The sequence below is a fragment of the Zeus faber genome, assembly GCF_960531495.2.
Source record: "Zeus faber genome assembly, chromosome: 11".
Lineage (NCBI taxonomy): Eukaryota > Metazoa > Chordata > Actinopteri > Zeiformes > Zeidae > Zeus > Zeus faber.
In genome coordinates this window covers 26,154,148-26,168,627 of record NC_137205.1, presented here as the reverse complement: position 1 = coordinate 26,168,627, position 14,480 = coordinate 26,154,148, and the positions used below count along the sequence as shown (strand labels likewise).

The window sequence follows — 14,480 nt, the reverse complement described above, 5'->3', positions numbered from 1 at the left end:
ATGGATTCCCAGCTTGGGCCCGGACCGAGGCGGATCCTGGTGACCGGCGGCAGCGGCCTGATCGGCAAGGCCATCGAGCATGTGGTGATCAAGGAAGGAGACAAGGTGGATGGAGAGGAGTGGATCTTCCTCTCCTCTAAGGACGCCAATTTATTGTGAGTGTAACACTCAGGTTCATCCTTCGTTGTGTATTATTCTGATTATTTAATCTCATTGTGCCATTGGTGGAATTGATGGAATCCATCGATTGAAATGTGTACAAAACCGAGTGGAATTATTTTGATGCCCACAAAAGGGGCGTAGGAAGCGCAACACTGACTAAATGCCCAGCCCTAGAAGTCAGGGTGTCTGCAGAGCCTGAAAATGTCTTCAATCATATAAAAAAAAAAAAAAAAAAGTCTTGAAAAAATCGGATTTATTTAAAAGGTCTCAATTTCAACATCAACATTTTAGCCCGATTGTATATAGAATATTTATAAGACGTGTATTTATTTGGTCCTTCTGCATGAGAGCCAACGTTTCTGAGCTCCCGCTGACTCGGGCTCGTCAGACCCGATTGCACTGACTCGTGCCTCAAAGGAAATGATCGTTTTGGTCTTTAAGGCGATAAAGGGTTTTCTCTCTTAAGGATTTTCGCTGGCCACCATCCAAAAGCATGATCAGTAAAGATGTGATCAGTAAAGATTCTTCTAATTCTTCTTTTAAGATAAGAAATAACACATATGTACACATCTATCTGCACGAGTTGACATGAGGTAGCACTATGCTTAGAAGTGACTAGTGAGGGGGACGGCACATTATTCCATTATTTGGGGTTAGTTCATGATTAAGGTTCGAGATGGTTGGGGTTTGGTTTTGGTTAGGGTTGGGGTTAGGATTAGGGTGCCGTCCATTTCCAATGGGACATTTTTCGGACTATTGTGGTTTCGGATATAATGGGCCGTCGGAGCAATGGCATGGCACCCTAGTGAACCCAGGCAGGTGTCAGCCAGTCTGCAGTCAGTACAAGCTACAGTCATATGGCATTTCTAATAAAAAGTAGACAAAAACAAAAACAGTGCTAAATGCTAATTACAGTGCTGATGGATTTTATGGGGATTACAGTGGTATCGGTTAAATTGTTGTGAAACCATCAAGGATAAGGCAGCGTCTTTCCCAGATGTAGATCACCAGGTGTGCCGTGGAAAAATCGTAAGAATTCCACTTTAAAACCAAAATCAAAGAACGCAAAGCAGCTTTTGTGTTGCAAAGGCTGCACTAATCCATCCCAATTCATCAGTTCCAGACGGAACAGCAGCTCCAGCAGAGCAAGGTTCCCTCTGACAGAAACGACTATTTCCTGGTGATAGAAGCTTTGACCCTTTTTTGAGATTCGGATTCCTGGCGAGCCACTCTATCACAAGAGTCGCTTGATTTCCCACTCGGTGTTGATTTGGTTCAGTTGGCGTAGCGCGCGGGGACCGAGGGGGGACTTCCTGAGCAGTGGACAAGCCAGATGAGTTGGATAGGCTCAGAGTTCGCGAATGGAATTCTCACGTGAATGACTTAAATGTATGAAAATGATTTACTTTGGTGGGATGCAAAGAGTCCCATTCGATATGAAATGTGCCGAAATGAGTTATAAATAACATTTATTGCCGTCATTATTTTCAGTTTGTGAGTCAAAGAGTCACACTTTTGATGGAGTGATGAAGTCAAACCAAACAAATATTACTACTTACTTACTACTTACCTATCGCTATAACTACGTCATAATAATAATAATAATAATAATAATAATAATAATAATAATAATAATAATAATTAGCGCACATGTTTCTGAGGTTTTTAGTGGTTAACTGAGCAGGACAGTGGTGTGCCACAGGATTATTTTGTTGTAAAAAGTGGAACACTGGATTCAGACCTTTCGTGGCTCACTATGACAGGATTTTTTTATTTTATTTTTTTAAGAAGGCGTCTTTCAGTCGCAACCAACCAACTTGCATTGACTGTGAAACCACGGTCATTTGTCAAGCTTCTCGGAAGTGAGACTCAGCAACTTGTGCAGATTTATTTTAACCTTGTGCTTTCATTACATTTTTCTACTTTTTACCTATTGCTCAATTTACAACTGGTCACAGTTGCAATATTTACTAGTATTTTGAAGAGGGTGTGTCAAAGGGAAAACACACCAGGGCGCTAAAATCACTCATTAATTCAAGTTCAAAATAAGTAACAAACCATGACAGAATCTTAAAAAAACAACAACCTTGTAACATGACTTTAAAATGTCCTTCTGGCCTCTCGTTTGAATTAAACAAACACGACTGTGCACAAGCCCCTGTGTCCCAGCACGAGGAATCTCACTGAAAGAAACTAAAATCCACAAACGGGAGCAATGCGATTAATTAGAAGTTAATGGAAAGTCTTTGGATCCCCTATACACAGTGGTGGAAAAAATACCCGAAAGCCACACTTCAGTAAAAGTAGAGATATCTGAGTAAAAAAACTATAGTGGTAAAAAGTGAAAATCACTCGTTAGAATACTTCTCGACTAACAGCCTTAAAGTAGCTGATATTAAATGTGCTCAAGAATCAAAAGTAAAAGTAGACCCATATTTTTCGAAAGGGCACTTCATTCGGTCGGGTGCATCTTTCACCTTGACATGAGAAAAAAAAAGATTGTTAATGTAAAAGCAGGCCCAACAGATGCGGGCGGGGCAGCGCTGCCGCCAGAGCGGGCCGTCGCGCTGGGTGTGGCTCTCCAATGTGCTGCTGTCGTTGTGGTGAGCTTCCACTCAGCCCGTACAGCTCACTGCTGGATACGACCCTTTATTGGAACAGGAACCTGGTGATAACTGGCTTCACTAACATCTTGGGTCACAAGTTTTCCTCCAAATTTAATTTTGTAGCGGGTAACGAAGGTATTCAGGGGGCAAAGGTATCAGGTAAAAGCAGTAATAACTTTATAAAAATAATAAACTTCACATAAATAAAGTAGTAGTAATAACTCAAGTAAAGTACAGATACTTCCAAAAAAATATGAAATATCGGATAGCTTAAATTAAAAAATGATATAGCAAATAAAAATAAAAGACAATAAAACAATAAATGTCGATAAACTAATTATTAAAAAAGTAACAGCAATAAAAATATTAAATAAAGGAATAATAAAAAACATATACAGTATTTCAATAAAATAATTGCAGCACAACAGGCGAAGCCTCCACGTTGACTCGAGGGTGAATGCCAGTGAATGAATGTGTGTTTTTAACGGACTTGAAGAGACTTGGAGCTTTCTTAGGTATGGGCAGATGTTATTTGCATTGGCAAACTCTTCCAAAGATTAGAAAGCGGTCGAGGGCGCGGCCTCCTCTATTCTTGAGCCTGAATGCGGAACCTCCAGGAGCATCAGGTTTGTCAACCTTAGTGCTGTAGCTGTAGAGTATAAGGGTGGACGAGTTCAGACAGATATGGTGGTGCCAGCCCATTGAAAAACCTTTAAAAACAAGCATTACCACCTTAAAATCCATCCTCAAGCAGGAAGCCGGTGGAGAGAAGCCGATACTGGTGTATGCTTCGAAGGGGGAATCAACACTTCTGTTCAAAGGCTTCTCATCTACACTCACTTTTTCCATAGTTATTTTCACGTTGGTTTTTTTTTTCGTTTTTGTTTTTCAATTTGTGTTTCATAGTTTTTTTTCCCGCAGTATTTTCCTTTAGTGGTTTCTTTTAGAACAATGTGACTGACCTCTACGGCTATTTTTCAGCATCTGGAACAGTAATTAACACAATCCTTTTCATTATTTTATATAACAATAAAAATAAATGCATCTGATTTCACAAACATTATAAATAAATGTTTGTTTTAATTTGTATTTTATTGTAATTAAATTCAGTTAAATAGATGACTTCCCTATATTGGAATGCAGACAACATTTATTGAACATTAATTTAAAATTTGACTTATTATGGAAGGACTTGTCACTATTTGACGCTACCATTTTAATTTCAGTCTGCTCTGTATAGCTGTAGGAAGCTGCATGTACATGAAGTTTATTTAAAACAAACGTCTATTTTTGCCTCTAAACCAAACCTTGTCATTGTCATAACCCACCGTGTTGTGCGCGAAAGTAGAGTGGGTCTCGTGCGGGGCAATAATGACGCGTTTACGAAGGGAAGCGAAGTTACGCAATTTCAACAGCGACGCCTTTCTGCCGATTCAATTTCCGACGGGTTACGGTTCCGCGAAATAAAAACGTCGGCGTCTTTCTGCGACCAATTCCAACTTTACGGGGTACTGGTTTTCCGACGCGTGCCACGTACATGAACGCATCACTCGTTCCCACAGTCGGGTGGAACCTCGACGTGGTCCCGAGTTTCTGTGGATTAATATTTTTCTCGCAAATCCCTAACGCCGCATCCAACACAGGGTTATATCGCAATACCATGTCTATATTTGCGAAAAGACCAGAGATGACAATCAAACATCCCCTGCAGACATCAACGAGGTAAGACGGTACATAAACACACACACACACCTAGTTTGTACACTGGAACAAATTTCCCTATTAAATGAAACTAATTTACTGGCAGCTACAGTTGCCAGCATGAAACTTATTTTACAGCGTACCGACTGTAATATCCAACAGCAGTTTGTTACTGTAAAAAATATTACAGTACTGTGCCCTATAGAATACAAGCTTTACATTATAATACTCAAGTCAGCTGCATGGTTGCCATTATACTGTTATTTTAGTGTTCCTACTGTAATCTCCATTAACTCTATTTAAGTACTGTGGAATGTGATCTTTACAGTACAACACTGCTAAAGTCAGGTCCTGTGTGGAGACGTGTTGTTATACGTTTTTAGAAGTTTATGTTGGCACAGGCTGGCCTTTGTCCCTGTCTCAGGGTTGATGCCAATGTTGATAACAGAGGGAGTGTCAAGCGTAGGCTGGTCATGGGAAAGAACCCAATTGCAGACACACGGTAGGGAATAGGGGTTTATTGCAGAACCGGCAGGGGTCCGTCTCGCTCCCTGCTTTCGGGAAATCAGATCACGCCGCGATCTCGCTGCTTCCTGTTTACAGGCCTCTGATCGCGCGGGATCTGGTGGTGACGAGGGAAGTGAAGCGGTGGACGGACCAATCGGAGGCTGCGCTTCAGGACGCTCTGACTGACGTAGACTGGGACATGTTCCAAACAAGTTCAAGTGACGTCAGCGAGTTTACGGAGGTTGTAGTAAGTTTTGTAACTACGCTCGCGGATAATATCGTTCCCACGGTGAAAGTTCGGATATTCCCAAACCAGAAACCATGGGTTGATAAATCCATCCGCTGCGCTCTGAATGCTCGCACGGCCGCTTACAACGACGGTCTTGTATCTGGTAATATGGACAATTACAAAGCGCGTCGTACAATCTGCGGAGGGCGGTGAGGGACGCCAAACGGACGTACAGAGAGACTGTGGAGCTACAGATGGAGCGGGGGGACACAAGACGCTTGTGGGAGGGGCTGCGAACAATAACAAACTACAAGAGCAGCTCCTCCCCAGCCACGAGTGTGGACGCCTCCCTGGCCGACCAACTAGCCCGCAGGATCATGAAGGATCCTCATCACCCCAACAACGGACTGTTTCAGCTGCTGCGGTCAGGCAAGCGCCTCCGCAGTCACACAGCGAGAACAGAGAGACTGAGTTTTTTCCCGCAAGCCATTAGAACTGTTAACGCTGACCTCACCAGGGGTCCTAACTGAGCCATGCACTAGGCTCCACTACCTACTGTACTGTATGTAGCATACTGTACCGCATACTGTGTCACTGTTCAGGGTTGTTCGTGATGCCGTATTGCTGCGCCGTACTGTTGTATACTGTGCTGTATTATCCCTCACTCTATTCACATTCACATGCCACTTTAATTCACATGCCACTTTAAATGCACATATCTGTATATACATAGGCATATTCCCTCTATCTATTCCATTTTATTTCAATTTATTTTTATTGTATTTTATTCTATATATTTTTATCTTATTCTATAAGTATTCAACTTACTGCATTACGTTTTAGGAGTCAGTTAGTCGGTCTATTAGAAAGGAATTTTCTACTTTTATTTTTTTTCCCAGGACATATTGTGTGCTATCACCGGGTGCGTTGCATTACATTTCACTGCATATACGTATGAAAGTATGTATATGTATGTGACAAATAAAAATCTTGAATCTTGAATCTTGAATCTTGAATCAAAACAAGGGAATGAGGGTCCAGGGAAGCCGGCGGGGCATCCGGGGGCCAGGAACGGGCAGGGAAACAGGGTCCAGGGGGAATCAGGACTGTGGCGGGGGAAGACAGGAGAACTCACGACCAGAAGCGGAGGAGCCGGCGGGCAATCAGGCGTCGAGAGTCCAGGGAAAACACAGGGGAACCGGCAGGGACGTTGAACGGGCACGCGGCCACCTAGGTAGACACGTAGGCAGAGCCCGGGGACAAGGAACCGGGGCAAACCGACACCAACAGAGTGAAGGGCACCAGGTTAAGTACAAACTGGAGTGACGAGGCAGGTGGAGACAGGTGGTGTGATAACAGACTGGGGACAGGTGTAGTGACAGGGAACTGAAGTGACATGAAACACAGCAGGGGAAGGATCATGACGGGGAGCGTCTAGGATATCAGGCGTGGCAAGTCACCGCGCACCCGAAGCACGCGCGTCCGGCTACTTTGGCTCGGATTCAGTCGGTTTTTCAGTCATCTCTGCTCCATATGTGGATCCATTTGGATGAAACTCGAAACACAAAATGCAGTTGTTCTGTTCCAGACAGTTTTAGCCCGAAAAATTATGAATATAATAAAATAACAATAATAATAATAGAAATAACTATATTATTATTTATTTTTATTTTTGTTTTTTTATTGTTATTATTATTATTATTATTATTATTATTATTCTTATTAATAAGAATAATAATAATAATCATAATAATCATAATCATAATAATAATAATAATAATAATACATTTCCTGGCTTTGATAAAAAATGTTTTTATGTTTTCTAAATTAATACAGTTTTGAGCTATTGTGTATGTGAGAATAAAAAAAATAGTCTTAGACAAAAAAAAAAGTTTAAATGTGATTAATTTATGTGTTTTTTTTTGTTATGGGACAAAATGTTATAACTGGAAAATAAACAAAAAAAACACATAAATAAATGAATTAATGAATAATGGCACATTCCTAATAAAAAATGGAAAACACAGTCCTGCCATACTCTTAATAACAAGCAAATGTTTCAGTAGACTACATGTGTACCCCTGAGTGTATTTACAAGGCCTGTTCAAAGACATGGACTAATAATGGAGGACCCGTCCTTCTGGGGTCTCCCTGGTTGGAGCGCCTCAGCGCGGCCTGGGGATCGAACATGTCATGCTGTGACCGCGCAGATAGGTTTGCGTATTCTCTTCTCGTCTGCCTGGTCCATCTCTGCCCCGCAACAGACAAGAGACTTGCGTGCCCAATGTAAGGATGCGGAGACTCCCCACTACACAAGGGATGTATGGTATATTGTTTGAAATTATTTTATAACTATTATGCTTAGTTTTAGAGCGTCCTCTAAGACAAACACCATGGGCCATAATTCAAAAATAACTGACAACCGATTACCGCTATTGACCAATCAGAATCTAGTATTCCACAGAGCTGTGTAATTAGGTCAGATAAGATAAGCTTGAGGACTTTTTTAACAGTTTCCCACACCTATTTGTCTTTGGATTGAATTAAGTTTTCTTTTCTTTTCTAAAGTTTTTATTTGCTCATGCGTTTCCATTGAGAGGAGTCAGAGTTTTGGTCACAGTGCAAGTCGGTCCACTTGTTGGTCCACTGATAACGAGGAGTTTTTTTTGTGTTTGTTTTTTCGCAGAGATGTAGTGCAGACAAGGGCTGTGTTTGAGAAGCATCGCCCCACCCATGTCATCCACCTCGCTGCCAAAGTAGGAGGACTGTACCTGCACATGCGGGACAACCTGTATTTCCTGGTAAATGCACAAAATAACAAATTGATTAGCATCCATAAGAATTCATTTAGATATGCTATATATGTATACAGTACATCTGTATTACATAAATATAGATAATATATAACAATATAAATAATATGTTTAATATATTTAAATAATAAAAAATAATGATTAGAATCAATATATGAATAATTTATAATATATATATATATGCATTATTTGTCAATGTGAAAAAACATCAACAACACACAAACTATATATACGTATATATATATATAAATAAATACAATGTATATAAATACAGTGTATGCATTTTTTAATCGTTTCAATCAAAGTAAGTTGGACAGCAAAGGGGAAAAACATCCTCATGGGGTAGACAGGATCAGAATGAGTAGGGCCCAGATGTGCGCAGACTTTTCATCCTAGGACAATGCATATTGCTTGACCTATCCAAATATAGTATGGCGTCCATGTAATTCCAACTTCTTCTCCCCACGCCTCCAGAGGGACAACCTGAGGATCAACGACAACGTGCTGCAGATGGCCCATGAGCTGGGAGTCACCAAGGTGGTGTCCTGCCTGTCCAGCTGCATCTTCCCCGACAAGACCTCCTACCCCATCGACGAGACCATGGTGCCTCCCGCTTTGTCAATGGAATGAGTCTCGACAAGCTCGGCAATTCATAATAATATACTAATAACCTTTACCTGTATTGTTAGGGCCTTTCATGCACAACATGCAACTCCCAAGTGATTTACATTGATAGAAGGATAGAATCAAATTGTAACAATAAAAGCAAAAAAAGAAGATCAAAATGCATTTAATAAAATTGGTCAATATTATTCAGATCTTTCAGATTTGGGGAATCAATTTAGGAGGATCACGATCATTCCTGAGCAAATAATTTTTAATCCTTTAATTTAATCCATAATCAATTAGTGCTTTTCTCTTAGCCTGGCAACACAATGCATTATCAGGGACAATGTTATCTAAAATTAAATCCAATTTTTTAGAAATTCAGGAATTGAGAATAATTCACGATATAGATAGCCGATTATAATAAACGTTGTACACGTTTGTGAAATGTGTATTTGGGTTTCTCACAGTGACAAACGGCTTCTCATTCATAGGGATAGCACTCCGAATTTTGAGCTATTTTGAACAATAGCGTCACCATTCTACTGACCGTAAAGGCACCTCAACCGCAGGGTGTGTCTGGGGTTGTCCAGCCCATTTTACATAAAGACATCGTCAGTAGCTTTTCCCGAGATGTGTGTACACATAGTCTTCCTTTCACAGATCATCTTCCTCACTTTTTTGCCACCCACTCCCCGGCACGGTGACTTTATGAACAATTATAACATTTATGAACGGCACATACTGTATACTGCTGTCGCTTTATTACCTTGTTACTTTGCACATTACTTTGCCTCCCATTATTTAGAACGAATCCATTTGCATTACACCGAATCTAACTACTTTGTACATTCTTGAGAAGCTCATCATTATAACTTATTATTAATTTATTACTTTTCAATCAGTAAAGTACTATCTTATCATATCTAGTTACCTTAGCTAATCTTAAATCACCAACTTTTCATAGATCCACAACGGCCCCCCGCACGACTCCAACTTCTGCTACTCGCACGCCAAGAGGATGATTGACGTTCAGAACAGGTGAGCATCGTGCTCATCGTGTGCGCGTCGTTTCCCGGCCACCCGCCATCCGCAGCGCTTATAGATACAGCAGGGAACCACACAGGTCAGTACGTAACTTCATAAATAAATAAAAAATAAATCAATTAAATAGAAACGATGCGACCATGATGCAACCCGGGACCCCGGACCCCACATTTTATTATCGCCTCGCCTTTGACGGCTGGTTCTATTCGGATCTCGGATCCGGGTCGGGAATTTTGTGAAGCCCTCAAGTCCTGCGTCTAGTCTGGTGTCGGTAGATTTACCAGCGCCGGGCGTTGGGTGTCGATGATTTAGAAAACTTCTCATTGTTGGGCTGGAACCCGTAGGGCGTACTTCCAGCAGTACGGCCGCCGCTACACCGCCGTCATCCTCGCCAACGTGTTCGGACCGCACGACAACTTCAACATAGAGAACGGTCACGTGCTGTCGGCGCTGATCAACAAGACGTACAAAGCCAAAAGTAAGAAAATCACACACACACACACACACACACACACACACACACACACACACACACACACACTGCACAAGTTACATAAACACACTTAGTGACAAACGGTAACTTTTCTTCTTGTCTGACCTTCAGAGGAAGGCACGGCTCTGAACGTGTGGGGTTCTGGGAATCCTCAAAGGCAGTTCACCTATTCCCTGGTACAGTATACATCTCCACACAAATAAATATATTTCTGACAGACAGCTGTTTGATTTAATTTCTAAAGATCTTTATTAATCCAGCAGCGTTTGGCTTTTTACGTCTGGGCTCGCCTGATGCCAAACAACCGATACCAAACCAGTACAACACGTGTACAACAATAAAGGCAAATCCTATTGCAGCAAACTGTATAACCCAGCCATCACCACTGCAAACAGCTCCAAGAGTTCCCAGCTGATTGTCTATCCGGGCCAGTAGCAACCTGCTCCGGCCCTATCGTGACCACCACAACGTGTGTGAGCACACACACACACACACACACACACACACACACACACAGAAAGCGGACAAAACAATTTATTTTTATTAACATAGAAATGATCTGCCTTGCGTCTGCATGTAAGTAAAAGTGACCACTACATTGCTTAAAACGCTGTATCAGCACATTCCGCCTAGCGCCAACTTTATTACATCACCATTCGATAGACATGCCAGTTCACAGCTTATCCCAGTTTATATTCCTCCAGGCACTGAATCTGAATTATATCCACTAGACAGGTCGTACAGCTCTGGTGTCCAAGCCTCTTCTCCATATTGGGGACAAAAAAAGGGAACCGCTGCGCAGACAGGATGTTGTGACGGAGGCCGTGGCGGGTCATTTCCTCTCACATGACGTGTGGCGCGCTTGCGGCTTTTCAAAGTTCAAATATTTTTTATCCTGACGCGCATCGCAGGTTTGCACGCTCCAAAGACGCTTCGGGCGAACCAGCCCTGAGTGAGCTAGAAATATTGGAGGGACGAACTCGAATCCCCCCGCCGGATGGGGGAGTAGAGCCCGACAGGTGGATGCGGGGGGAGGTGGAGGGAGGGCAGGAACGCAGGCAGCAAAGCAGGTCGGGCAGAAAGGATTTAGCTGCTCAAATACGCCAGCCCATGAGGGCGTGGAAGCGCGTGGCGCCGTCGAGTTGTCCGTGTGCACTGTATGTGCACTGTATGTATCACCCTTTCAATCTTTTGGGTGGTTCTGTTGTGTCCAAACCTGTGTGTGTGTGTGTGTGTGTGTGTATGTGTGTGTGTGTGTGTGTGTGTGTGTGTGTGCTTGCGTGCGTGCGTGCGTGCGTGCGTGCGTGCGTGGGTGGGTGGGTGGGTGGTTGCGTGTGTGCGTGGGTGCGTGCGTGTGATTTGCACCATAACCTGCTGAGGCCAAACCCCAAGTTACCCTCATCGGCAATGGCAGATATTGGCAAGCGACACCAGGTTTTATGGACTGTTTTTTTGTCTGTTTTTGCGTATATATGGGGGTGTTATTTTGATGCTCATTTGCATGTGTATATTCTGTTGTCAGGACATCGGCCGCCTCATCCTCTGGGCGCTGAGGGAATATGACGAGATCGACCCTATCATCCTCTCTGGTGAGAACAGCGACGTTCAACATCCAGTTTCATTCAGAAATAAGGCATATTTGTAGTAAACTTTTCCATATAGAGCATGGGAGCGGAGGGAGTGATGACATGCCTCGTTCGTGTTTGTAGATGATTATTATTATTATTATTATTATTATTAATAATAATAATCTTATTATCATTATTATTATTGTATATAATCTTCTCCTTTTTCTTCTTCTTTTTCTTCTTATTATTAATAATCTTCTTCTTCTTATTATTATTATTATTGTTATTATTGTTATTATTATAAATCTTCTTCTTCCTATTATTATTATTATTAATAAATAATAATCTTCTTCTACTTCTTCCATACCATGTTAGGAGGTTGTGTTTCAATTTTAGTTTTTCAAACTTGACTTTTCCAAAGCGAATATCATCGGCTCTGTTATACCAGCACACTGGATATGACAAGTATTTTTACTTTGAATACTTTAAGAACATTCTTTAATGGTGCTTGTAAATGAAATAACGGTTTAACTTTCAATCATTTTACTGGGGAACCCCCTGTTACGTCTTGAAGGACCTCTGGGGGGTTGAGAACCAGTACCTCAGATAAAAAAAAGCTCTATAGCAAATATGCCACCAGCCGAGCCCGGAGTGTGTTTCAATGTGTGTGTGTCTGTGTTTCTCACCGTGGGAGTTATAGCGCATGCCTTCTACATATTATATGTTTTGACATATTCGTTTGGCATTTATAGACCTGTTCTAAATCACTGATACACCCTCCTCTGCATCTGATCCCACAGTGGGAGAGCAGGACGAAGTCACGATCAAAGAGGCCGTGGAGATGATTGTGGAGTCGCTCGACTTTAAAGGCGAAATTCTCGTATCCTTTCCCGGCTCTCCTCAAGGCTCTCTTAGCGTCAGAGCAGTCGCCGGGATGGTCACCGCCGTCACCGTTAATTTCGTGTCTTGTTTTCACGATGGAAACACGATTCATTCACCTCGTTTGTAACACGAATCTGATTTCGCCTCCGAGGAGGGGGGGGGGGGGGGAGGCTTCAATCAGCTTGTCAAAAAAAAAAAAAATCAAACAATTGATTTCGTGGAAACCGTCTGTTGTTATGAGGCGGGCGCCACAGACAACCGGAGAAGGGCCTTCGAGGTTGGCTTGCAGCGGCGCCCGCTGAGCCTTGACCCCCTGGCACCAGTTTGACACCAGCATGTCGGACGGCCAGATGAAGAAGACGGCGAGCAACGCCAAGCTGCGGCGCTACGTGCCCGACTTTGTCTTCACGCCCCTTAAAGAAGGTCAGAGATAAGAGGGCACCGATTCATTTGAGAAACACGGCTTGAATTAGACCTGCAAAGATGGGTGATGTAGTTCCAATGTGGTGATGGGGATGATGGAAATAATAAGTACTGAAAGACTATTATAATGAGTATAACCAAAGCATAGAATGGAACGCTGCCGATGTGACGGTAACTGAATACATAACTGAATGGCCTGCAGCCTTGTGGGTGGTCCCATGAGGGCACAAGCCAATGCACTCATCATCAGAGCCACCACCCACCGGAGACAAGCACCTGGTAGCTATATATAAGTAAATATTACCAATATATTACCTTTCACTCCGCCAAATGTATATTTAGAACTTGCAGAGTTTTCATTCAAACAGTACAATCAGTTAATAATAACTTCTGCTTTTTAGGCTTCCAACAACGAAAACCGAGGCCAACCAAAACTCAGCCATCAACTATTTAATCTTCGCAAATAGCGTGAACTTTAATGCATTTAGGATACAACGCATCATCACAGCAAAATATGAGGTCATAATGTTGAACAAGTATTTCTGCTTTATTTTTTTGTTTTAGCAAACTCCCCACCCGGTCAAGACTTGTCACAAGCAGCTTTCTCCTGTGTGATACTCCTCTGTTCTGGTCTTTCAGCCGCCCTTTCCTCAGCATGCAAATGATTTGACTGAAACGTTGCTTTCCCCTTTGCATCATGTTTGCGTTTGGTTTGTGCTTTGTCCTCCCTGCAGCCATCCAAAGGACCTGCGAGTGGTTCGTGGAAAACTACGACAGCGCTCGCACATAGAGACGCCTCCCGTCACTGAAAGACGGACCTTTTGCACCTTTGGAGTAAATCAAATTGTGATTAAAAAAAATCAAATCGGTTCTATCGGCTCTAATGACAGTGGTTCTGACGGTCTTAAAAATGTAATTGTTCAATTCTGTTCCAAATTCATTGCTGCAATAAATTCTCTACATATACGCCATCCTCGTTATTTTAGCATTAATTAACAAGTACGGACGAATGTCAGGGCATACAACAGTACAATATCGGAGGCAACGATGAGCAATACAATACAAGAGAAACATTCAAGAGGGAAATATAAGTTTGTGTTATATATAAAAATATATAACAACATACATCAGAGATACAGGTATAAACGCTCCCCAAAAAATGAAAAGCTAGAAAATATAATGTAAGAATATCTAAATAGATGGGAAGGAATCCCGCTCCTATTTATAAAGTGTAGATTCACTGTTTTACAACCCAGGCCTTATTAACCCTCTGAAGACCAAGCTGAATTCAGAGGAGTGATTTTGGTGTGGTCTGATATTTATTTATGGTCAGTATCATTAGCTTTTAGATGGATCCAAAACACACAAGATGTAAAGAGTATGTTTTCAGATGTTGTCATAGCACACAGAATGGAATATACTGACGAACTGTTTTGTCAATAC

General features: G+C 42.0%; 1 protein-coding gene across 1 annotated transcript; it reads left to right on the top strand.

The window, feature by feature from the left end:
- Positions 1 to 13,923, top strand: LOC307237131 (GDP-L-fucose synthase-like; the record flags this gene model as incomplete). The annotated part of the gene is made up of 10 exons (XM_080009769.1): positions 1 to 155; positions 7,892 to 8,006; positions 8,493 to 8,621; positions 9,592 to 9,665; positions 10,016 to 10,149; positions 10,276 to 10,340; positions 11,687 to 11,753; positions 12,533 to 12,612; positions 12,938 to 13,037; positions 13,772 to 13,923. The coding sequence occupies 10 exons, from the start codon at positions 1 to 3 to the stop codon at positions 13,825 to 13,827; spliced, it is 975 nt and encodes a 324-aa protein (XP_079865895.1). The 3' UTR covers positions 13,828 to 13,923.
- Positions 13,924 to 14,480: the final 557 nt, after the last annotated feature.